The 24,579-nt window shown below is 41.9% G+C and overlaps 1 protein-coding gene across 3 annotated transcripts in view; it reads right to left on the bottom strand.

The window, feature by feature from the left end:
• The window catches only part of LOC105690774 (LIM domain only protein 3-like), a 69,197-nt gene that overhangs the window by 5,774 nt on the left and 38,844 nt on the right, over positions 1 to 24,579 (bottom strand). For 2 of the 3 annotated variants that reach the window (XM_020855197.2, XM_020855194.2), the window contains 2 exons: positions 1,567 to 1,678; positions 1,204 to 1,467 (listed from right to left, as the gene is read on the bottom strand). In XM_020855197.2, the coding sequence (XP_020710856.1) occupies positions 1,204 to 1,467; positions 1,567 to 1,655 (353 nt within the window). In that variant the 5' untranslated portion in view covers positions 1,656 to 1,678. Of the gene's footprint in view, positions 1 to 1,203; positions 1,468 to 1,566; positions 1,679 to 13,818; positions 14,484 to 24,579 lie in introns of those variants that run through there. The other variant, XM_012408866.3, reaches the window with a different exon arrangement.

The following is a 24,579-nucleotide window of genomic DNA, read 5'->3' as shown; positions in this document are numbered from 1 at the left end:
ACCAGATGATGAGATAAACATTTGCTTTTGAAGTGAAATTTTTTTTCTCATCCAATAATTGGTCGAAATTTCCATTGACTTAACAGAGGCCGTTGTTACAGCTACGCATGTGTGAACGTGGCAATTTTTTCTTTTTCCCTGTATTCACGCGGACACACAGACGTACACCTATACCGAAGCAAGTGGGTACGGGGTAGGTGGGCAATAACTTGAACGTAACCTTTAGCTACCCCATTGCGAAGCAATCTCTTGCCCTATGTGCCGGCAATTTGATACAAAAATGTCAGCAGTATCTAGATAATTATATAACTGGCCCCTCCGCCCCGCGTTATATCTATACATGTATAGGTGTTTTCTATTTTCCTTCTTTTTCTCTTTCGCCGACTCCATCGGAGGCGTCTCGAAGGCCGCCGCCGCCTCGCGCGATGCTACGTGCGGTATAACACCAAGGCGGAGGGGAGGAGTAGGTAGTGTTAAAGGTAGACGGGGCTCGAATAAGGTGGGGGGTAGCGAAATAGAGGGTGATTTCCCAACTGGCCTGTAAACCAACCCCTCGAGTGGACCGCGTCTCGCGACCATACCACCGACCCGTCTTCCTTCCTTTACTCCCCTCATACCCTTTCCCTTGTGCATCACCCGCACCACCGCGAGAAAAGCTCAGCTTTTTCGCAAAGTGTGTAAAATGAAGAATTCTTTTCTATTTTATATTATTTCTGTTTTTATTTCTCTGTTTTTAAACGTATGCGTTTACACGGCGGTGTCCCCGACACACTCGGATGTTCCGGCGTCGCTCTTGATTCGAACTTGTATTGTTTCAAGGTATATCCGGGCGTACAGCGTACCGCGAATATACACACGCGCTGAATATATTCTACAACGTCGGCGAGATCCGGGGTTCGGATATTTTTCATGGAGATTGGTGTCACAAGACAGATTTTTCAATTGGCGAACGTCCTAGGAGCCTCGTTTTATTGGTACGGGAAGGTAAACGAATAGCCGGTATACCGGCGAGAACATTTACGACGCTACGCAATTTTTTTTTGTTTTTTCTCTCCTTTTCTTTTCTGTTTTTTTTCCCCGTTCAATTCGCAATGTTCGTTTTAATACACGTTAACGAAATAAGAATGTACGCGAGACAGCGGTATGAAGACGAAGAGGGGATGAAAATTTTTGTAAATTTCTAAGGACTTCGTTGACTCTCACCTGTGATTGCACTGTTGGCAGGCGAAACACTCTAAATGGTACACGTTCGCCCTGGCCCTCATGACCATTTCGAAGGCGGGTATGACCTTGCTGCAAGCCGCGCAGTATCCGGTGTTGCCGAAGAGCCTCAGATAGTCTCTTTTGCAGAGTATTAAGTTAGCTTTAGTGTACAAAGTGGAGCCAACTTCGCCCAGTCTGCAGTCGCAGCAGCCGCATTTCAGACAGTCTTCGTGCCAGTAGAGGTCCAGAGCTTTCAAGAGATATCTGCGCACAGACGAATGGAAAATTGTTTCAGATTAATTATCTCGATTCCTCGACGGAGCGAAAAAATTTTTTTAAATCAGTCACGTCGACGGCGCTCACCTTTCCGTGATTGTTTTCCCACAACCGGCGCACTCCTGTTGCGTGGAGCCGTTTTTATTCGTCTCCGATTTACTCACGTCCATCGTCATCGTGATCCCAACTATACCACTATCTGTAACAGCGAGGGAAAAAAAAAACAACAGCCAATTAGAATTTTGCCATTTTATTTTAAATTAATTTTCATACGTCCGCAGCTCTTCGAGAGGAGAAGAGAGAAAATATTTTTTATTTCAACCGAAGAGCGAACTGATACTACGATAAGGGCGCGTGGTTCGTCCGACGCGCACCTGTTGGGTAGGCAACTTGCACGGTGGATAAACACAAGGGGTTGCAGACTTCGCGAGGGGCTTGCGAACACGTGTTCAAAGTTTGCACAGACTGGAAGCCCCAAAGGACGCTAGAGTGGACTACAGGGTAGGAAAATCAAGTTACGAGATTACCTCGACGATTCAATAGAGATTGAAGAAGATTAGGGAAACGAAGAACAAAAAAGAAATACCTCGATTGAAACCGATAATTAGGTATTTCGGTACGCTGATGATGGGTGGGAGGCGTTTCAACGAGAATTTATTAGCTGCGATTGATAACAATCATCTTCGATCGCGAAATCTCGAGAGAGGAATTAAAACATCGATAACAACTGCAGCAGACAATAAAAAGTCTGTAGTGCGAATAAAAAAGTAATTATACCGTCTTCCGACGAACGTATAATAAAAGGATAATAAGTTTTCTCCTTTATTATTTTACAGCTATGCAAAGGGCGTTATTTTTCTTTACCCCCATTTCATAAATTAAGGATGTATTGTAGCGTATATCTTGGATGGTTAATTTCGGTGCGACAAAAATACAAAAGTTACTCCGTAAATCAAATCGAATTGCCGCGCGGTCCCCGAGATCAGTTTGAAGAGAGGTAACAAAAAACAGAAAAAAAAAAACTGAAGAAAATGAAAAATAAAAATTTTCATTAAAAAGTAAAGAAAAAAAAAAAAAAAAAATTAAATGAAAAATAAATAAAAGTCAGAAAATGAGGAGTAGAAATAAAGCCGGAAAGGGAAGAGAGAGAAGGATCCTCGGCAGTGGGATATAAAAACAGTAAAAAAGTAGGAGATACTCGGCCACTGCAGCGAAACAACGCGATGAGAAAGAAGTGAAATAATCTAAAGAATTTCTGCAGTGAGTTGTTTGAAGTTAGCGAGTTACACCGTAGGTATACATAGAGGTATATAAGTATGTACAAAAGAATTATGTGCCGGTGTGTTTTATTTCTATCGCTCAACCCTTTTAGAGTTTTGTATCCATTCTCCGAGCGGAGGATGGCAACGTTTTATTCTACCGGTGAATCAAGACTCTTCCGAAAGGAATCGGTACGGCGACGTTTTTTTTTTGTTGCCGAGTGGGTATACGCGAAAACTTGTGTAATTTGTTAAACTTAAACCGAACAAGTCAACTTTATCATCAAAGTAACGGAAAAACGAAATCAGAACAAAAGCCAGGGATTTTTATCTATTTCGTAAGAAACCGATCGATTCTCGCGTATCGATTGTACCGCGAAAAAACCTAATTTCGCACTGTGGAAAAATACAAACGAAAAATAGAGCTAATGATCAAAATTAAATAATCACTCATCAATTGTAAGCTCAACAAGTTTTTTTCAATTACACGCCCCCACCGTGTGGGTACGAGTAGGCGATAAGACGGGCATAAAAACGATAATTTTCAAAGCGAAAAAATAAAAACACGTACGAACGAATAATTACACGCAATCTATGATGTTCGCTAAATTGTATGTATATATATATATATACACGTGTAGTTACGGTACATATACATACTGCGAACACATGATTACACGTACATAAAATACACATCATAAGTGCGGGGCATGGTGGTGTAATAATTAACGGGAGTAATTGGAACGTCGTCCATCGCAGGTTCAGCGGCACTCTGCCGTTATATCCCACGAATTTCAATAGAATTTCAACATCACGTATATCCCGGCCATATTACCTAATAATTCGGAGGAGTGATAGACGATCCGTATATACATATTACCCACGGTGCGTTTGATATCGTACGAACTTACGGGGTGTCCCACTTTCCTTTTCTTTTTTTTTTTTATTCTTTTTCAATTCTTCAAACATATCTCGTTTTTTTATTTTCCTCTGAAATTCGACGATTCGCAGATTACCCCGCGTCAATTCTCGTCCGAACCGATGTTACGGTACTGTACACACCGGTTATAACGTTGCAACTTCGAAACTCGCGGAGGTTTACCCGACTACTTCTCCCCAATAGATATTACGCTGTATAGGTCGGCGCTCTACACAGATAAGAGAAATCTCTAGGAACAAGGAAAGTGGATAGATAACGTACCTATACACATACATCCGTACACCCGTATTACATAGAGAAAAGCACGAGGGGTGGTATGCGGAGAGTCGTTGGGTGGGGTGGGGGGGTGGGGGGGGGGTTAGAGATATACACGGGGCGACGTGGGAGGAAGGAAAGGGGAGGAGGGGCTTAATTAATTAGCCGGATACTTTGAGTAACAATCCATTATTACATACAAACATCCCTCGGTTCGGCTTTATGCTACTAATTGGCCTTCTCAGAACGCTGAGACCGGTGCGAATTATAAGCACCAGCACCGCCACCAGCATCATCATCACCGGTACCGAGAAAAGCAACGTTATGGTGTACTTCCACCGAATCGCGAGTGCGGGCTACGCGCGCATTTGTACGGGTGCACGGTACCTTTCGAACGTGTACGTGTATTGTACATGCTAATAGCACGAGCGAAAGGGTTGAAAAAAAAATGAGAGAGAGAGAGAGAGAGAGTAAAGGAGAGAAAGAAAGAAAGAGAGAGAAAAAAAGCTCGCCGGAGCCGCAACTCTGACGGATATATTTTTCAGAGTAGGTCGTTAATTGGAGCTAAATTAGCGCTATGCGTTGCTTCGTATTTTTCATAAAATTTTACCCAGCACAATGTGCTTCACGTATGTATGTACATAATGTATACGATTATATCGGCGAGAGAAGGGAAATTTTTTCATACGTGTGTTTCTTTTCGGTAGTTTTCAGTTTTTTTTTGTCCGATAACTCGTCTCTAAACTGCATTTGTCGGTAGGACGATTTTCTTTGAATATTTTTCGTTGCACAATCTTTTAGAGAAGCCTAGTCGCGGTCACACGTAGTTGGGTGGTAACGTGCCACGCGTTACAATGTATGCGTTTGAAAAAAAAGGTTTTAAAAAGCTGTTAATGCTGCAGCGGTAACGCGAACGTGGAGGTTCTTTTTTTCCTTAGTCAAGGTAATTATACATAAGCAACCGTTCGCGTTACACTATACATCACGTGCGCGCGTATACCTACGCGTTTAGATAGTGCATAGTTTAAAGGCGAGTGCAACGATGCAGGTTTAAGTAAGTTCGTATTATATACATATATATATATATTACAAACAGCATAACGAATATAATATACGTACGTTGTATCGTATAATTAAAAACGCATGACGATTATCACGCTCTTTATTCACGGTGTATGAAATATAATTCCAGGGTATTCCGAGAATAATATAATCATCGTATAATCCAGCTAGCGTTATAATTGCTGGAAAACGGGATACATGCGAAGATTTCCGACTTGTGCGGAGTGCCGAAGATTGATGATCGCAACATACCGGGGGTCAGTTGGAAAAAAGAAAAAGTATCCCAGTGTTTTTATTCTTTCTTTTCCAAATTTGAAAACGTTGACTCGTTTTTTTTTTTTGCTTTTTGCTTCGGGCGAGTATCCCTAATAGCCGTGTAGTTAATAATACCGTCGTCGTGACACATGCCAAACGCAAGTTTAGCAATAACAACCGACGCACGGATGATGATAAATAACGCTATAGGAGGTGGTGGTACGTGTACGGTGTATGGTATACGTATAGGCGGGCGCGCGCGCGTCGGATAAAACGCAGCTAGCAATATCTGATCGGCGATTCTGGCGCGGATACAATTTTTTATTTGGTCAATAAGAGCCGCCATATGAGATTATGAAACTGCCCTAACAGCAATATGGAAGAAAGAGAGAGAGGAGGATACCGTACGGTGCGACGTACGCGGCGACGGGCAGCAGACCCGGTGGACCGTCCAAACGTCCGAACGTCCGACCGACCGACCGTCCGTCCGTCCTACCGTCCGTCCGCCCACCACCCCGGAGAACTCCCCTGTGGGGGGTTTAATAAAAATGTCAAATATAAAATAGCCAGCAGGGACGGACATTTAGGAAATAAATAAATGTAAAGGAAAGAAAAGCCCTCCACTATATATCCATCCCTCTTCCCCTCCCTCCCTCCCTCCCTCCCTCGTCGTCGTCGTCGTCACTCCCCAGCCAAAAAGGTATACAGAGTGTCCGCGAATATACCGTAGACGTGCGTCCCGCGTACAAGAAAATAATAATCGTAAATAAATAAATAAATGAATAAATAAAATGCACGCAGATGCAGCACAGGTACGAACACACGTACGTATACGATCCAAGCGATGTATAAACTTCATACCTATGAACGTGAGGGAATCTTGTTCCCGTATAAAATGCCTATGATGTGAAATACGGAGGAGAGACGAGAGAAAGAGACGCGGAGAAGGGGGAGGAAGTGGGTATATATAGCTATCGAAAATAAAATTACTTACGAAGCAAATATATATAGGAGGGGTTGTCGGTCACCCCTGTACCGTGGCGCACGAACACTTATGGCTCGCATCGGTTGACCCTGGCTTTATATTGAAATATACGTATAAAATAATATCCATGTATATATATATATATACACCGGCGGTACAGACGTGTGCGGATACTGCAGGAACTCTTCGATTTTATGGAATTCCTTCATTCACCCGGAATCAATCCGTTCCCTTCTCGGCAAATATCTTACAGGCATACGTAGGAGTACGGCGGTGAAATTTTTCTTCTTCACATTTTAACGTTTCCCATTCGGAGAAACGGCGAATCGAAAAACTGGGGGGTAGCCAGAGGGTGAGAGAAGGGTGCGAGGGGACGGAGCAACTTGACCACGGTAATAAGAGGACGAAGTCGACTGTTTTTGTACGTGCGTGTATAATTTGGATGCGCGATAATGATCCACCCTTTCTAAAGCCAACCCTCCGACGCCGCCGCCGACGCCGCCCGTCTTCGCTTCTCCCGGGCGTTCCTCGCGCCCCGTTCTCTCGGCACCCGGTGTCATTATACTGTACGAGTAGAGAGGCCGCTAATTAGTCATTAGCGAGGGGAAAAGACACCTTTAGTAGTACGGAACCAGCTTCGTCGTCCAGGGGCAGCTCAGACTTAAGCAAACAGGGTGTATAGCCGGGCGAGCTTCTAGCCCCGCGTCTAATTGGACCCCAGCGATGTAAGTCCGACTAATTGAGACCGCCGCCATTACGCCAACAACCTATATATATATACATATACACGCTCTCTGGAAACTCTGTCTATATATTATACGGATATATATACATACATATATGTATACACATACACACATATACACGGATATGCAGGTATAACAAGTGTATGCATAAGCATTATATTATATGCGGAGAATTTATCCCCAACGGATGATGATTATACGCGTGTGATATTTACCTATACTTCGACTTATCGTTGAACGCGGTGTCGTGTGCCTACCCCCGACGACGACGCGATAGTTCGAAACACAGGCAAATAAGAAAAAATCGAAACGAGTGATAAAATATCGCGATACCGGCGAGGGCTAACGACAATTCCGCGGATATCGTTTTCGCTTTTGGTTTTTTGTCGGCAGTGAGCGCGGTGTGATCGCGAGTGATATTGTTCCTTGGCGTACGTCACGGTGAGCGTGCGACAGTTTACGGTTGGTAACGCGAATAATATGAGCGACGGGCAAGGTTGCGAGGTGGATAACACGACGGTAGGGTACAGACGGCGGTAAGGGCTATAGAGGCGAGCAGGTCCCCCAGGAAGGACTCGAGCCGGCTTGTTAGACGTTGGCTGGCGCAATCTTCTAATTGGCGATATAATGATCCTGAAGGATGGAATCCCGGAGTCCTGAAGGACTGAGGCGAGCACCCTCCCACGTGTCTGGCGTTCCGCAGCCCTTGTCATACGTATATATATACATATATATATATATACGTATCCCTTGTTAGGGATGAAATTAAAATTCGGGACTTTCAGCCTGTCTCCGCGAGTCACCCCGGAGTGGGCTCGTTACGCGCTACCTTGGATTTATTCAAAACTTCGGAATATAACGACCCGTGCACACGTGAAGAACCTTTCGAGCTGCCTTTGAACGACAACCGTGTAAGTTATACCGGCTCCGTATACCTATAACAACCTTATACCTAACTATACCGACCTACACCCACCTACCGCGTATACACACACCGTACAACCTACTCCTTCGTTTCACCTTTCCAATTTCAGTTATACCGGGTGAACGATTTTAAATCCCCCGTACCGTTTCGGATATATCGCCAAAAGTGATGGTATTTTTTTTTTTTTTTTTTTTAAGAAATAAAAAAAAATGGCAAAAATCGATTCGCTTTTCTTCATCTCGAATATATCGCGATGCGTGTTTCGTTGGTATACGCGTCGGGTGTTACTCTTCTCATTTCTTATATTTCTTCAATTTGTCTCAAGGTTGCCAACTATACGTTCGTCACTTTCTTGGCGCGTTTATGAAAAAGAAGGAAGGAAGAAAAAAAAAAGGAACTTTTTTTTACTTTCCCTCGAGGATTTTACGTTGTCGGCTGGCTATTCACTCGGGGAGCAAGTGTTCGGGGGGGGGTGGTTAATCTCAAGGTAATACATACGAATGTTGAGGCGCCGTTAAGATCGCGTGACCGTAGTCGTCGTCGTAGTCGTCGTCGTCGTCGGGGTGCCTTAAGTCCGGCGCCTCGACACCCTCGGAGGGTCAACTCTGGTCGCGCGACACTCGCTCTATATACACACGTACGGAATCGGGAATTCGTGAAGAGAGCGGAGTGCGGAGGTGGAGAGTGAAAAGAGGAGAAAGAAAACGGAGAGAAAATGAGAAAGAGAAAAAAAAAAAAAACAACCGAGAATAAGAAGGGAGGAAAGAAATAGTTTTAATTCTCTCCCCGTTACGATATACCTGTATACGTATTAGCCGGGGGGTGGGGGGGGGGGGATGACGTGGCGTCGAGATATCGTCACCATTAGAAGCACTTCTCGAGCCTTACGTATAAACCGTGCAGAGGGAGCCGAATCCTCTTCCGTCCCTCCCTGATCCCGACGCCGCTATATATATTTTTCGTTAGAAGCGCGTCTCACTCCTTCATCTGGGATCCAATTAAACGATAGGCGAACCGAACTCTGCGAAGCTCCGGTTAAAAATTAGCTCGGGACGTGTTGCGCGGGAACACGCCGTCCTACGTGCACCATACATCGGCTACGGTGGTGTAGGTCAACGATACACATCTATACACACGTACACAAGCTGTATTCCAGAGCGTGGGATAAAGTGAGAGGGAACAATCGGATTTTCACAAAAAAAAAAAATAAAAAATAAAATAAAGAGCAGAAAGAAACAGGACTTTAGGGTAGCCAGGGGGGCAGGCGAGGGCGAAGGATTCGAGGGAGACGTACGGATAACGGACCGATGGTGGTACCTACGGGGATGAAAAAGAAACGGAAGGGAGTTGCTCTGCTGAATATATATATATACGCGCACACCCACCCGCGCACACGTGTACACTCATGTATCGTACGTCTGGTGGGAGTAAAAGGGGCAAATAGGGGCGAAAGAGGGGATGGAATTCAATTTAAACTTATTTTTGTTCTTACAATATCTGAAATGGTAAATCTAAATACGGGAATAAAATATAAAATTGGTTCTGCCGGCGACTCTGCTGCAAAACCTCCTCCCTACCCCCCTCCCCATACGTATACGCACACGTATGCATATATGTAACGTATTCGTATGGTCACGTATGTAAGGGATACCGGGTGGGTCAGTACGATGGATAAAAAATTTTTCAACGAATTTTCGAAAACTCGTCGTCGTGTAGACGAGAAGAGAAACAAAACCATTTTTTTTTTTCCAACGACGATCGATCGATCTGTGAAGATTTTTCATTTGATATTTCACTCTTCCAGGGGAAAGGGGAGCTTCTCTCAGAGCTAATCTTCTCTCTGTACGTTCGATATTTTCGAATCTATATATATATATATATATATATATATATACCTATCTATCTGGTTCCTTCGGGACGCTCCAATATTTATAAATCATTCCTCCGCACGTACAGAGGAATATACCTTGAGTCGGGGTGCAACGGTCAACGGTGGTGGTGTTGCGGCAAAGCCTTGTAGAACGAGGATTCCGTATACTTTAACATTACCGGAGAAGAGATTGGAGCCGAGGGCGAGGGCGAGGGCGAGGGCGGGGGCGGGGGTGGCAGTCTCGGACGTCGGGCGAGTCAAAGTAGGGGGGAAGAGTTCAGATTCTATTAAGATCTCGGTAAGTCTTGTTACACTGGAAGGCCATGCCGCAAATCTCGCAATAAAACAGCCACCGTGGCCAAGCGCCCTTCTCCTTTCATCCCGTAGGTACCGAACCTGCGGCATTTACAAGTTTTGTGCGTTCGCGAGCCACGTCTTCCCTCGTGTTTTCGTATGAAACGTGCTTTCAAAAGCTTTATTCATTATCTCAAGCTTTTTCTTTCTTTCTTTATTTTTTTTTTTTCTTTTTTTTTTTCATTGCACGCGGGTGGATATCGATGAAATCGTGATACGAGGTACACGGTACCTGCGTACACACCCGTGTGTACAGGTGAATATTTCAGCGAACGTATTCGCGTCGCATTTAAATGCGAAAAAGTTGCAAGTTCTACTACCGTAGGGAATATACCAGCATATAACAGAGTGAAAATTGATTTTTCTTCAACTTTTCTTATTCGCACTGACACCGCAAATATAGCGCGCGGCATGAGTAAAATCTTGATACGAAAACGGCAGATTCGAAATCAGGAGAATTGAATCGCGAACATAACCGAAGGAAGTAAAGAAGAAAAAAAAAAAACATACATCTATAAACAAAAAATTGGTAAAAATTCAATGTGTTACGTTGCAAAAATGAACGAGTACGGGCGAATAAAAAATGAAAATGAAAAAACGAGACTCGAGGTATGTAAACCGTCCGGATCTACTTTCTTTTGAGTGTAGATCGTGCGCGAGTGTATGGCGTTCCAATTTTCTCGACAAACTTTATGAGAATAAGTTGGGGAAAATTGTAGAGAAGAGCAATCACGCGGTGGATTGCAGGGAGTGCAGTGGCAGCTCAGGTGAGCAGAAAAAAAAAGGAAAAGTATAAAAAAAAGGAGAGAGGGAGAGGGCGAGAAAAAGTGAAACAAGTAACAGCCGTATAGATGTACCACCGTATACACCGGGATATAAGTCGAATTGCGCGAAAGGCTCTTAGAGATCGACTCAATCTTGGCTACGGAGAAGAACCACCGTTTCGAAGTAGCGAGTGGATGGGTGTGCCGGTTGAACGCGGGTAGCGGAGTGAGGGTAGGGTGAAATCAATCAAAACATTAATTGAAAGAGCCAAGAAGACAATGGGACTAGCCGGCTGAGGCAGGGATAGGGCTTGATAATCGAAAGATCGAATCGAGAGGCAGGAGGCAGAAGGTAAAGTAAGGGGAAGAAAAGAGGAAAAGAGGAAAAGAAAAAGGCAGGAGCCAATACACTCGGAATCCGTGAGTGCTCGAGAGTAAGGAAGAAGCCAACTAAAAGAGAGGATACCGGCCACCTACCCACCGTCATAAGAAGAAGAAGAATATAAGGAACTGCTGCTGCTGCTGCCGCTGTCTCGAACTATCGAAACTGGAAACAGAAAATAAAGCCGCATTCTGCCCGGCGAAACGGAAGTATTGTTAATTGTTCGTTATTGAAAGAGAATTGTCTTTTCAGCTACATATAACGGATCCATTCTGTTCGTTTTAAGGCCGCGGAAGGCCGAAGGTACGAACGATCGGCGCGATTGCTCATTATCCGTACAAAGAGATCACCGGCGAAATTTCGAGTCTTCGACCGCGTATTCTCTCCGGGTCGCGACCCCCAATATTTACCCGTGAAATCGATGAGGACGACAGAAAAAAAAAAAACACAAAAAACCGAATGTCAAATTATCTGGAGCTACGAGAGAAATAATTGATCGATCGGCAACGGTTGAAATTTTGCGAGTATTATCAGCGATAGTTTATAATATTTTCAGTCAAAGTAAAATACCTTCAACTTGTAAGGATAAACTCGTGCCACCTAGCGTGATCGTCCCGAAGTTTGAAAGCACTCACTAAAAGCTCCGGAGGTTTCAATTTACGTAAAAGCAACACACTTTTGAGTGGCGGACTTGGACGGACGGACGGACGGACGAAAGAGCCGGGTGGTTGGGGAAAGTGGTACGGGTAGCTGAGTGGTCAGTTGTAAGATATTGGAGGGGTGTAAAACTTAAGGAGATTATATTTTCCGTTTTGATGTATATCCAAATGGCATTTTATCGTCCCGGAATATAACGCTATACACTACACATAAGTGTCCATATATCACACACACGTGGCAACAAATTATTACTCCCTGGAATTTCAAAGCTCTAGCATAAAATCCAATAGAGGGAAATCTTTCTCTTTTATATTATACCTTCCGTAGTATACAAACATCCATCTCCACCACACTCGCGTACACGGACATAATCAACATCGTTCCACGCTCCGCATCCCTTTCGGAAAATTTTTAACTTTTTCATTTTTCGTGTTTCGTTTTTTTTCTTCTTTTTTTTTTTGTTCATTACACATTTGTGTATTTTATCGTTATATTTATTTAATGTTTTGCTGCAGCTATACCCGCTCGCCTCTCACCGGCATTAGCCTTTATGATTTTTAAATATCGTTAATTAGATTTTTCTTTTTCAGAAACGTTGGAAAACTTTTTTCCAAATTAATCCCCGGTACATTATTAATGTATAACTGAACTCTTTCTATTGTACCTACTCGAGTCTTATTCCATTTTCATAAAGTACTTTTTTCTCTTCATTCATTCCGTTTTCAGTTCCATTTGGCGAGGTTCCTTTGCCCTACAGCCACTTAAAAAATTAAGGAAAAAGAGAAATTCAATCAAAAAAAATTCAATCTCGTACAATTCTGAAAACAGTAGCCAACTCGAGGTCCAGCACGTATGCTGCGATGCTTGAATACTATAAAATCAGGTTGAGCTTGCGAATTTTCCGATATGATTCGGGTATAATAACGATTCCAAAGCGCGTTAAACCGACTTGGATAAAAATTCGAAAGATTTTCGTTCGACGAAAAGGGAAAAAAAAGGATGAGCATATTTTTCGCAAGTGCAGCTTGACGTCGAATTATACCAATGCGGAGTGAAAAACGGTAACAAAAGCAAGAGGTAGCGAGGCAACAGCAGCGGCAGCAGCGGAAGAGCTGCAGCAGCATCGGAACGCACGCCCGCGCTCCCTTACAGCTCTAAAATACGCGGCAGTTAGCCAATTAGCCCGACCAATTTGTCGTGCAAAATAAACGCCGTTCCTGTTCCCAATTTATTCGTGTACTCCCGTAGGTATGTACGACTGTAGGTGTGTACGTATGTACGCGGGTATGTACGGTATGTATATATATATATGTATATAGATATATGTGTGTGTGTACATAATATGTATGTACATACCCCTGCAAACCGATGTAGCTATATCTAACCCCTTCTCAAACTTCAAACGAAATAATTAAGCCATTCTCTTTACTTGGTCGGCTAACGAGCCCAGGGTTCTGGAACTAGTGCCAATTATCGAAAAGCAACCGAACGAATACGTACGTACGGGTCGTGCATACACCGAGTAAAACTGAACGTACATATACATACGTACACGTAGGTATCTATGTGCCACGTACACCGGAGCCCAGGTTCATTATATCAACAGAAGCAAGAGGTTCAAATTAAACGAAAGCACCAACCAGTGCTCAAAACAACGACACTCGACGACGAGTGGTTGCTGTTATTAAAGCCCGTATTACACGAGAGAAACTGGCTTTCCCTTCTTTTCATATTTTTCCGTCACTCCGCAGGTCCATATGTTAATGAAGTTTTTTTTTTTTTTTCCATCGATAACGACAAAAAGACAAGGGAGAGAAAAAAACCTCATTTTTCTTTTTATTTTATATTTTACTTCTACGGATGAATTATGTGAACGGATTACCTGGTAACGATGTTCGACCATGTGGTGGCTTCACGTAGGGTGCAATTTTTACTGTTTGTGCGACGATTTATTTTAGCAATGAAATACGGTCTTTTTTTTTATAGCAAATTCAGATTCACAGTTCACAGCTCAAACTCTTTGGTTCCTTTTTTTTTTTTTTGATTTAAAATTTTAATGAAACAAAATTCAATGAAACACACAACGATAAAATTTCTCGCTTTATCCCCCAATTATATCAACAGCGTACATCGAACTACGATCGAAACTTCATAACTTGATTCATAACAACAATATTAAATTAAACGTGTGTAACGATATGATTTTTATAAAACACAAATATTCATGATGAAACGTAACGTAAACTATGAGGTATTATCACTGTCGTGTCAAATTACGAGTGAAAAATTGAAACCAAAATTCGAATAAAACTTTTCTACGTGCTTTGAAATTATCTACTTTGATTTCAGTTTAATTTTTCTTTTATTCGTTCGATTGTTCGGTCATTTTTTAATTTTCGAATATTTAGATTTCCTTCAGTTTTGGAAAAACTAGGAAACGCAACAAACTTCGAGCGTACCGAAAAGTAGCGGAAAAGCTCGTGCGGATATAATTATAACTGGCACCCCTGCAGTGGAGAGAACCCACCGCTTTGGCAGCTGGTTGTAAACTGTCGCGTGCGGCAGTAGCACGCCGTCGACTGTGATAACTTCCCCCTCCAACACTAACCATCCCTTATTTTCCCCACCACATCCCCTAAAGTCGGAAACATCCCCCACCAAAGGTACTTCAAACCCCACCACTCGCTCTCACCGCTGCACAGAATTTCCTGCCACGCGATTCAGATTCTCACCCCTTTCCGCAACATTATAAAATGTTATCACGTACAACGCGGGCGATGCATTTGCCGGATTTGGAAGAAAAAAAAAATACTTCTGAATTATATTTTTGATTCCCCGCGCATTCGTTGATCTCTCCTTTTTCTCTTCGGTTTTGGACTCGTCTCAGATTCGAATTGTTTCTTTTTTCTCCTGATTCCTTCAAATATTCTTCATTGAATGTATGACTTGTGTAATTTTCGTGATCGATCGAAGGTGAAAAATAAAGAACTCGGCGAGATCGGAGTAGAGTTGAGAATGAATTCTTTCTGAAATCGCGAGTATAATTTGAGTGAAAGAAATAAGGAAGACAAAAGGATATGAGAATTGCATCGTGCAGTGTGAACTAACTTTGTTTGACTTTCCCTGTACCACTTTCCACCAACCCCTAAAACTCCCCTCCACTAAATTCAGAGGGGTGTAGATCCCCACCAAGGTTGAATATCCCCTCTTATTCCGGTTCTGGTCCACCCCTGGCAAGCCACACCTCCCATTACAAAAATTACACTGTCCGTTGATTTAGTGTTGTGTAGCGGTTCCGAGGGAGAAACGGGTGGTTAGGTGGAAAGTCGGGAATCAGAGGGGGGTGGGAACTAAGTAATGAAAGGGTTTCCCGTTCGGGAATCACGGAATCATTCGCCAGATTAAATTAGGAAAGGCTATGTATGACCTTTTTTTTTTTTTTTTTCTTCTTATTCTCTCTCCGCGTTCAGTTTCTGCTTCTATTTCTTTTTATTTATTTTTACTTTTTTTTTTTTTTTTTTTCACCTCACCGCACCAAAGGATTGCAAAATGGATTGGTTTATGTTTATAGCCATTGGGCAGATGTAGTTTTTTTTAATTAGAAAGAGGAGCTTTGATGGGTTTTCTGATTAAATTGAGCACGAGACAGGTGTGACGTACTTCAATTCCACTATCGGAATAATATCGTTACAGCTACCTACGCGCACACACGTGTACAAAAAAAAAACCCATCCCCCCCAAGAATCGTTAAAACACGTTAATTAATCAAGCCGAGATTTAATTGTTAAATTATACTACGATCGAATGGAAAACGCGACAGGAAAAAAAACCATCGTCGAACGGGTAGAAGCTACCCCTTATTTTTTTCTGTTTTGGATACAAATTTATTTCACTGATGAAAAAACAACGTGTAACCGTACGGAAGATATATTATATACGTGCGATATATACGTACAGAGATTTTCAACCGAGTTGATAAAATTAGCGTTTAAATGAAATTAGCTTCGAGAGCTTCTTGGGTGCCGCCTCGTTGTCAGGGTCTGCCAATTACTCGGATTAAAAATAATGTAAACCATTCTACGTATAATCAAGGGGCCGTGGGACTCTTGAATATCAGTAGGAGGGGAGAAAAAAAATTGATAATGAAAGAGAAGAGAGACGGAGGAAAACGAAGAAAACGCTTTTTGTCTAGAAAAGAGATTCAAAGGACGGAAGTACAGGCAGCGCAGATATGATAAAAAAAATCGCAAAGCAACGAAGTAAAATAATGATTGCAAAAAATTTTTATTCTTACAAAAATTAGAAGTTAGTTCTTTTCGTTCTTGATTTGTTTGAAAAAAAAAAAAAATTTCCACGTTTCTCGTATCGTATAGCTGCATCGGGATAACGAATAATTCTCGCGACGCACGGGGGTCTAAAAAGTTGGCGGAACCGATAGAAGTTCCACAGATTTATAGTCAACGTTCGATCGGCATAGAGCGGCGGTCGATGTTCGAAACTGCAATAGTTATTCCGCGCTCACGGAGGCTGGCAAGGAGTCAAATATCGGTGAAAAAGAGATCGAGCTTTCGAAAAAGGAAAGCTCTTTGAGTGCTAGGGCTAAGGGAAAGGTGGAAGTTCTCGGTATGGCGCGAGTCGGAGCTACGGGGCGGGAAAGGGGAGCGAAGAGGCGAAGAAGTAAGGGGATGGATATCGCGGTAAAGTGGAGAAAAAGAGAAATGAGAAAGGAATAAGGAAACAAGTATATACGCGCGGGTAGCAATGCTATGGCAGAATGTCTAATCACTTCTGGGGAGTTTAATGGAGATTTTCTGTACTCTGTCTGCTTTGTCCCGAACCGCGGTGTCTGTCAACCACTATCTCTCTCTCTCTCTCTGTCTCTCTCTCTCTATTTCCGCTTCTATACGTACCTAACTCAGGCGTGATCGGCTCGCTGCAACTTCTGAACCGGCATATATTATTTGCGTGGATCACGAGACGCGGTAACGCAATAGCGACGATGATGAAAAAATTCTCCTACTTTCGGACAGATTCGCGATTAGGTACGCAGATCCCTGATGCGCGATCTGTTTCCACGTGTGCGTGCGCGCGTATACCGCCGCAGCAGATATAGGTACGTAAAGCCATCGGAAAAAGAGCAAACATATTTACGAAAATTTGATGGTGAAGTTCGTCGGTTGGACAATCCCCGATATTGATATCCAGGAGGCTCTCCATCACCGGACTTTCGTTTCGGGACTTTACCGAGGAGAGTGCTGGCGGTATCTCTTTCTCTCCTCTCCCTTATCCAACGTTTCTCTTTCCAACCTGCGCCCGTCTGCCCGGGATTTATTATGCATGGGGCTGATGTATCGGACATCAGACGTCCAGGGTGGGGGGATGAGGAACGGAAGATCGGGGATGGGGGGACCGGGGGGATGAGGTACTCTCAAGAGTGGACCCAGAAACTCGGACCGAGGGGCGGGCGGAGAGGACGGGCGGAAGATGGAATAAAAGGGAAAGAGAGATGGAGCCTCGGGTTCGTATTGCTTTTTTTTTTACTACAGGGATGATGGCACGTCGGATTTCAGGGGGCTGAGGGAGGGAGATCTTTCGCTGCGAATATCGCGCCGATCACCGGTCGCGATGCATAACAACGTACTTCATTTCTCGCAATATTTCAGGGAGTTAATGACATCCCGTTCGATGACGATCGATTGAAGTTTTCAGAGAGAAGAGAAAAAAAAAAGAGTTGAATGGGGGAAGAGAAAGGAAAAAAAAAATTGAGCATAATTTGTGCAAATTACCAAGGTATCGCGTTGAGTATTTCGAAAATTCCAGAATCACGTCGCATAAAAGCTCGCGATGCTCGAGTGGCATAGATACTAAGAGCTTTTCTGGGAAAGCAAGGGTCCATTAGCTGACTCGGAGCTGTCTCCTGAGTCCATTACAAGATGAGCCACCCTTCCTATACTCGTAATAGTCCATAGGTAGGCTATAGCCAGTGCACTCTCGTCCCGAGATATTTTGCCGATTCGGTTTTGTTTTCCACCAACAATTTCTCCACGTGCCTCAACTCGATCCCCGTAAGCGCACCGAGGATACGTCGTTCCAATTTTTAACGCACACCCTCATTTTTTCCTGCTTTTTTTTTTTTTTTTCTTTCATTTTAGAAGTGCGCCACCACCGCGAATCCATGCGACCGCTAATTAATCCTTGTTGCTTGGCGCACCGCGAAGAAATTAGCGAAAATAAAAGGAAGTCGATTCGCTAACGAGAAGTCTTTGATCGATTGATTACACATTACACAACAATTACCTCAAACGAGGTCGATTATCGATTGCCTCAGCTTTGACTGTTTCTTCTCTTATCCCCCACTGCGGCTTCTACTTTTCTTAATACCTACCCGTTGAGCGGCTAATCTGATTCGTGACTCAAGATCACGGTGGTTAATTTATTGCAATCTGATCCCCAACTATACGGCGAACAAAGAAACCGAAACTCATGGATACCGCAGTGCACACGGGTAATGCAATATCGCCGTTTCGCTTACGTTCGAACACAAGTATCGTGCTGAATCACATTTATTTTTTCTTTATTTTATTTCATTACCGTTTCTTTATCTTTCGTTTTTTGCTCCCCTGGACCACGTACCTCGAATCAATCCGAGTATTGAATAGAAAGAAGAAACAAATTCGGTGGAAAAATTGGCGCGTCGTGGTTTAGGTATCTTTGAAAATTATAGGAATCTGATACACCTGAATATTATACACACGCGAGGTATAACGGACAAGTTTATTAACAAACTCCTGCGTACATTGGAAGTAACGTGAGAAGGTAAAATTAACTTCGCGCAATAACGAAACAGCGAGAGAGAAATAAAGATAAAGCAATATAAGGAGAGAAAGCAGAGGAGATGAAGACAGAAAGAACGAGTATAATAACAACGTGGTAAAGCTACGTTTCCATCTGCTCTGGTAATTATTATGAGCTTCGAGTTACATATTAATAACGGGTGATTTTAAAACATCAAAATCTAACCAGCCAATTAAAATCGCAACCGGAATGACAGCGGATCCGATGACACGAAACACGTTGCTATAGGTGTACGGATTTTCACGAACATTTCTGCAAAATTTTCTCTCAATTTTTTATAGTCTTTTTTCTTTCAACTCTCATCACTCGACTAACAGAGAATACCTAATTGAATGAAAATTCTATAATACCGTATTTCTTTGACAAGTAAATATGAACGCAAGAATAAAGTAAAAAAAAAAAAAAACGGAAAAATTTTCTTTTTTTGAATCTGATGCGGTAATTATAAAATTACGATCTTTACATTTGATATATTTAATGTAAAAAATAACAGCTTGATTAAAAAATATGTTAACGAGACGATACGATGTTATTATTTTGGAAAAAAAATGAATGAAAAAAAAAATAGAAAGAAAAAGTTTTCAACTAATTACGCGATCCATTGCAGTGTGGTACAAGGTATAGCAAGTTGATACTCTTCCCAATTTCATGTACTGCTAATTAAAAGTTGGGTGTGTACAATTTATATGCATACACGGGGTGTCCCATTTCGAGCGAATAAATTTCCGAGTGGATATCTTCGCGCGGGTGAGAAGAGAAAAGATTGAAAAAAAATGTAGTTCGAAGCGTGAAAAAGTTGCCGGGGAAATAAGAACCGATGAAATCTGTTGGGACTATTCAGGCGTAGCCATTTCTCAGGTGAAATCGCACAACGACCTTCGTACCAATTGGAACACCCTGTGAACAGGCGATGGTAAAGTAGAGCTCTAAAGCAGCGGAGACTGGGAATGAGTTAATCGAAACTTTATTAATAATTTATGCAAGTAAGATAGGAAGCATCTAGTTAAAAGCAAGTACAAACAATAGCGTTATTACGTAGCTTACTTCAATATTTAGATCGTAGTTGCCGTTTCAAAAGTTACTAACAAGCAGAATCAACATCCCGAAAAATACCCTTAACGTACACGTGTGTTGCAGCAGCGAAAATTTCGGTACGATTCTATTCCTTTCCATTCTCTTTATATTTGACACGAAAAAATCAACATCTTTCAAATCTCGTTACAACTCCAGAGGCTCACCCAATCGTCGGATCCCACCCTTTGACACACACCGTCCACATCTCGCTACTTCGGCTCGTTCCAAATCCGAAGAACTACCACCATACAGACACTATAGCTCTTTTCACTTTGGCCACTCTCCAAGTAAAAACCCTCTCCTCTCTCTCGCTCCCGTATACATTACACGACTACGCGATGTCGAAGCAGAATCAAAATCGCGGACTCGCTATCGAAAAAAATGAAAACACGTTTCAAAAACGAAAGGAGAGAGAACATCTACTCGGAAGAGTCACCCCTTGTCTTTAAGGGGTGAAAAAAAATAAGTATATGTAGTAGCGTGGGTTGAAAGAAATTTTTTTTTTTATTTTCTCAACATGGGGGCAGAATTTGTACCTTATGAAAAACTAAAATTTTTCACTTGATATTTTGAGGTAGCCCACTTGTTTTTCAAAGAAATAATTAATCAAGTGGGGTACTTACGGCAAAAAAAATTTCCACCTAATGATTACTCGATCGATTGCATGAGTAGATGATTTTGGCTTTCAGATTTGGTTTCCTGAGCTGATTATACGTAAGATTGCGCTTGAAGAACCCAAAACAAATTCGATTTTTGAGCAAAAAATAAATCATTGTTTTCATTGGGTTTAATATGCTTTTCTGACGTATTTTGACCTCAGGAATCCGAATCTGAAAGAAAAATTGATCTATCTCCAGAATTGACCGAGTTATCGCCAATTTTCAGCTTTTTGGGGTCAAAAATTAAAAATTGATTTTTGAGTCTTTATTAATGTAATTTGAGCTCAGGAATCCGAATCCTAAAGAAAAATTAATCTATCTTGAAAAATGATCGAGTTATCGCCAAATTATCGCATTTTTTGCCATAAATTTGAGGATATCTCGAAGGGAAAAAATCGTAGCTCAATTTGGACAACGGATTCGTGTTCCTGAGGTCAAAATACATAAGAAAAGTGCCATACGATCAATTTTAAAAAATAAAAATTTTTGGTCAAAATTTGAAAAAATCGTAAGGGGTACCCCTTGGAAAAATCTCAAATTTTGGCCAAAAATTTTTATTTTTTAAAATTGATCGTAGGGCACTTATCTTATGTATTTTGACCTCAGGAACACGAATCCGTTGAGAAAATTGAGCTACGATTTTTTCCCTTCGAGATATCCTCAAATTTATGGAAAAAAATGCGAAAAAATGGGGATAACTCGGTCATTTTTGCAGATAGAGCAATTTTTCCTCCGGATTCGGATTTCTGAGCTCGAATTACATTAAAATAGACTAAAATATCAATTTTTTATTTTTGACCCCAAAAAGCTGAAAATTAGCGATAACTCGGTCAATTTTAGAGATAGGTCAATTTTTCTTTCAGATTCGGATTCCTGAGGTCAAAGTACGTAAGAAAAGTGTCTTTCGATCGATTTTAAAAATACTCCAGTTTTGGCCCAAAAATCAACATTTTTTTTAATAGGGTTTATGTGTTATTTTCATGTATTTTGATCGGAGGAATCCATCTATAAAATTAATCGAGTTATCGCCAATTTTTCGCTTTTTGGAGTAGAAAAATTGAAATATCTCGATGGGAAAAATTGGTAGACTGACAATAAAAAACTCTGATTATGCGTGTGCAATTACAAAGACCGACCATTTTATTACAAATCTATCAGTCTACCTTTTATAATGCATTACAACACGATGCAAGGGAAGAAGAATTTATTTGGGATTTTTTTTTTTTTTTTTTTTTATGTACACTTGGTGCCTCTGTTTCTGTACTAAAGGTCTTAAGCTTTCCGTAAAGCCTCATGGACAGAAATGAACTCGCTGGGTGTACCCTGAACCATTTAAATTCGCAGAAATGCCGCAAAAGGTTGCCGCCGATCAGGTGGATGAAAGGGGTAATTTATGAGGTGTGAACAAGATCTTAATCAGGTGATGACAGCTCGGCTGACACCTGCTCTCAAAAGGAGCAAGAAAAAAAATAAGGACTGTGATTTCACACCTCATCACCTATTAAAAAGCCATAAATTATGTTTCAATTCTGGCACGTGCCGTAGGTCAAGATGCCCGAAGCACGTGTAAAAATAGGAAGTCCCATTGGCTGATGCGAACTTCTTTTTGATTGGGTGAGCCGGAGCTTGCCACCGAACTCCGCGCGGACTGCATTTGCCCAATGATTTTTATATATGGATTTTGGTGCGAGAAAGCTCGGCGTGGTGGGAGCGTAGGATGCGAGGCGATACGCCGCAAAGCGGTAGAAAGACGAACGAGATAGAGAGCGCTCTGGCCCAGCCCGCTAAAATATAAAATCTCGGGCTACGTAACCCGCCATCACATTTCCCGTCGTATCTCGAGAACGAATGATCGGAATTTGATGATGCATTGAAATTTTGAATACGTGATTTCGTGGCCATGGATTTTATTGATAGATTAGGTTCGTAGCTGAATTTGATCTACGGATTCGTGTTCCTGAGACCGAAATGCGTTACAAGGTGTCATACGATCGATTTTTAAAATACTTCAGAGGGCAGAAAAATTGAGATATCTCGAGGGGAAAAAATCGATTAATTTGGACAACGGATTCGTGTTTCTGAGGTCAAAATACATTTTTGCAGATAGATCAATTTTCCTTCCGGATTCGGATTCCTGAGCTCAAATTACATTAAGATAGACTAAAAAATCAATTTTTTATTTTTGACCCCGAAAAGCTGAAAATTGGCGATAACTCGGTCAATTTTAGAGATAGATCAATTTTTCTTCCAGATTCGGATTTCTGAGGTCAAAATACGTAAGAAAAGTGTAATACAATCAATTTTTAAACTACTTTACTCTTGGCCCAAAAATCGATTTTTTTTTTTTTGGCTTCTCGAGGGTAATGTCACGTATAATCAGCTCAGAAAACCAAATCTGAAAGACAAAATCATCTACTCATGCAATCGATCAAGTAATCATCAAGTATTCGCTGTTAGGAGCAGAAAAATTAAGACAGACCAATTGCTTTTAGTCGTAGAGCCACTTTGCTTCATCGCAATCCATGTATGGGTCGAAATATTCGAATTTCTCGGTTTACGAGGGGCCCGAGCTTTGCTGGAATCAGCGCAGCCAGCACCGTAGGGCTTTGTTGTGAGACGTCACCTTCGAGGCTGAGCAGAGGTGACGCCCCACAACAAACCGCGCGCCCGTGGCTACCTGACTCCAGCAAAGCTCGAGTTTGCTGGTGAATTGAGAAATTCGAATATTTCGACCCATGCATGGATTGCGATGAACCAAAGTGGGTCTACGACTAAAACCAATCGATATGTCTTAATTTTTCAAAATATCAAGTGAAAAATTTTCTTTCTTTATAAGGTACAAATTCTGCCCCCATGCTAAAAGAATAAAAAAAAAAGAAATTTTTCAACTCACCCTAATATGTAGAGAGGAGAGAAACGAATGTATATGAGATTCTGAGACGAGGTTTTCGGAAGCTTGTGATAATAACTTTGTCGTCCCTGAGGGTCCGAACTGAGAGTATATGGATTCGTGGCCTCGTTTTGGTAGTTACCTATTTCTTTTCGAGCGCATTATACGAGATAAAATATAGGCGAGTGGCGAGGGACTGGCCACCCCGGATACTTAAACTAAAAGCAGAGCCTAGGTTGCTACGACATCCCTTGATTTATTCACTCGCTGAATTTTTTACTAAACCCACCCCTCCTCTCCGCCGCCACTTTTTCCCACCCTCGATCCGCCGTCCTCCGTCTCTCCTTTGCCTCTATACATCCATTTCGTACTTTTCGACGCATATGGGATTTTCTCTTCACGCTTCTATCCTCTTTTTCTTTCACCTTTTTTTTTTTCCTCTCTTCTCTATCACTTCCAACGCCACTTCAACGCGTCCTAGGTACACGTGTGTACGGTACCGCTCACGAAATTTATTACAACCATAAACAATAATCTGCTCGATATTCGAGACGTCCCGTTTAAATTTCGAATAACTTTTTAACCTTTCGCATGGCATTATTTCACCTAATGCGCGAATACATGCGTATACCAAATATGTTCCATTATATACACGTATAGATACAGCACTTATGTGCCACGTATGTACATTATACGGTAGGTACACGTGGTAAAAGGACGCTGTGTAATTTGAACGTCACCTACAGATTCGAAGCACACTAGCTAATTGCACCCTTGTCACTTAGCACCTAACACTCCCGCAAGTTTTTCATTTTTTTCTCTTTGGTAAAAATTTTTTTTTGTTCCCTCTTTAACCGACTCTCCCCTCATCGCACCCCTTCGATTAGGATCGCTGTATCGTTTTTTTTTTTTTTTTCTTATATTCTTATTCCCTGCATACCATTTGACTGTGGGCTGCAGAAAATATCGATCAGGATCGACGCGGTTTGGGGAGGACGAAAAGAGAGGAGAAAAAAATAGATTGGAGATTTTCGATCATTCGGTTCGGTCCGTATGCACGTATGCGCTCTATTTCGTTGGAATAAATATGTAATACATACATGTATATATGTATGTATGTGAAAGAGGCAATCATTTTCTAAAATGCAATAATAATGCGCCGCGT

The sequence above is a fragment of the Athalia rosae genome, chromosome 5, assembly GCF_917208135.1.
Source record: "Athalia rosae chromosome 5, iyAthRosa1.1, whole genome shotgun sequence".
NCBI classification, from domain to species: domain Eukaryota; kingdom Metazoa; phylum Arthropoda; class Insecta; order Hymenoptera; family Athaliidae; genus Athalia; species Athalia rosae.
The sequence above is the reverse complement of the archived record's forward strand: the minus strand, read 5'-3'. Positions and strand labels throughout refer to the sequence as shown.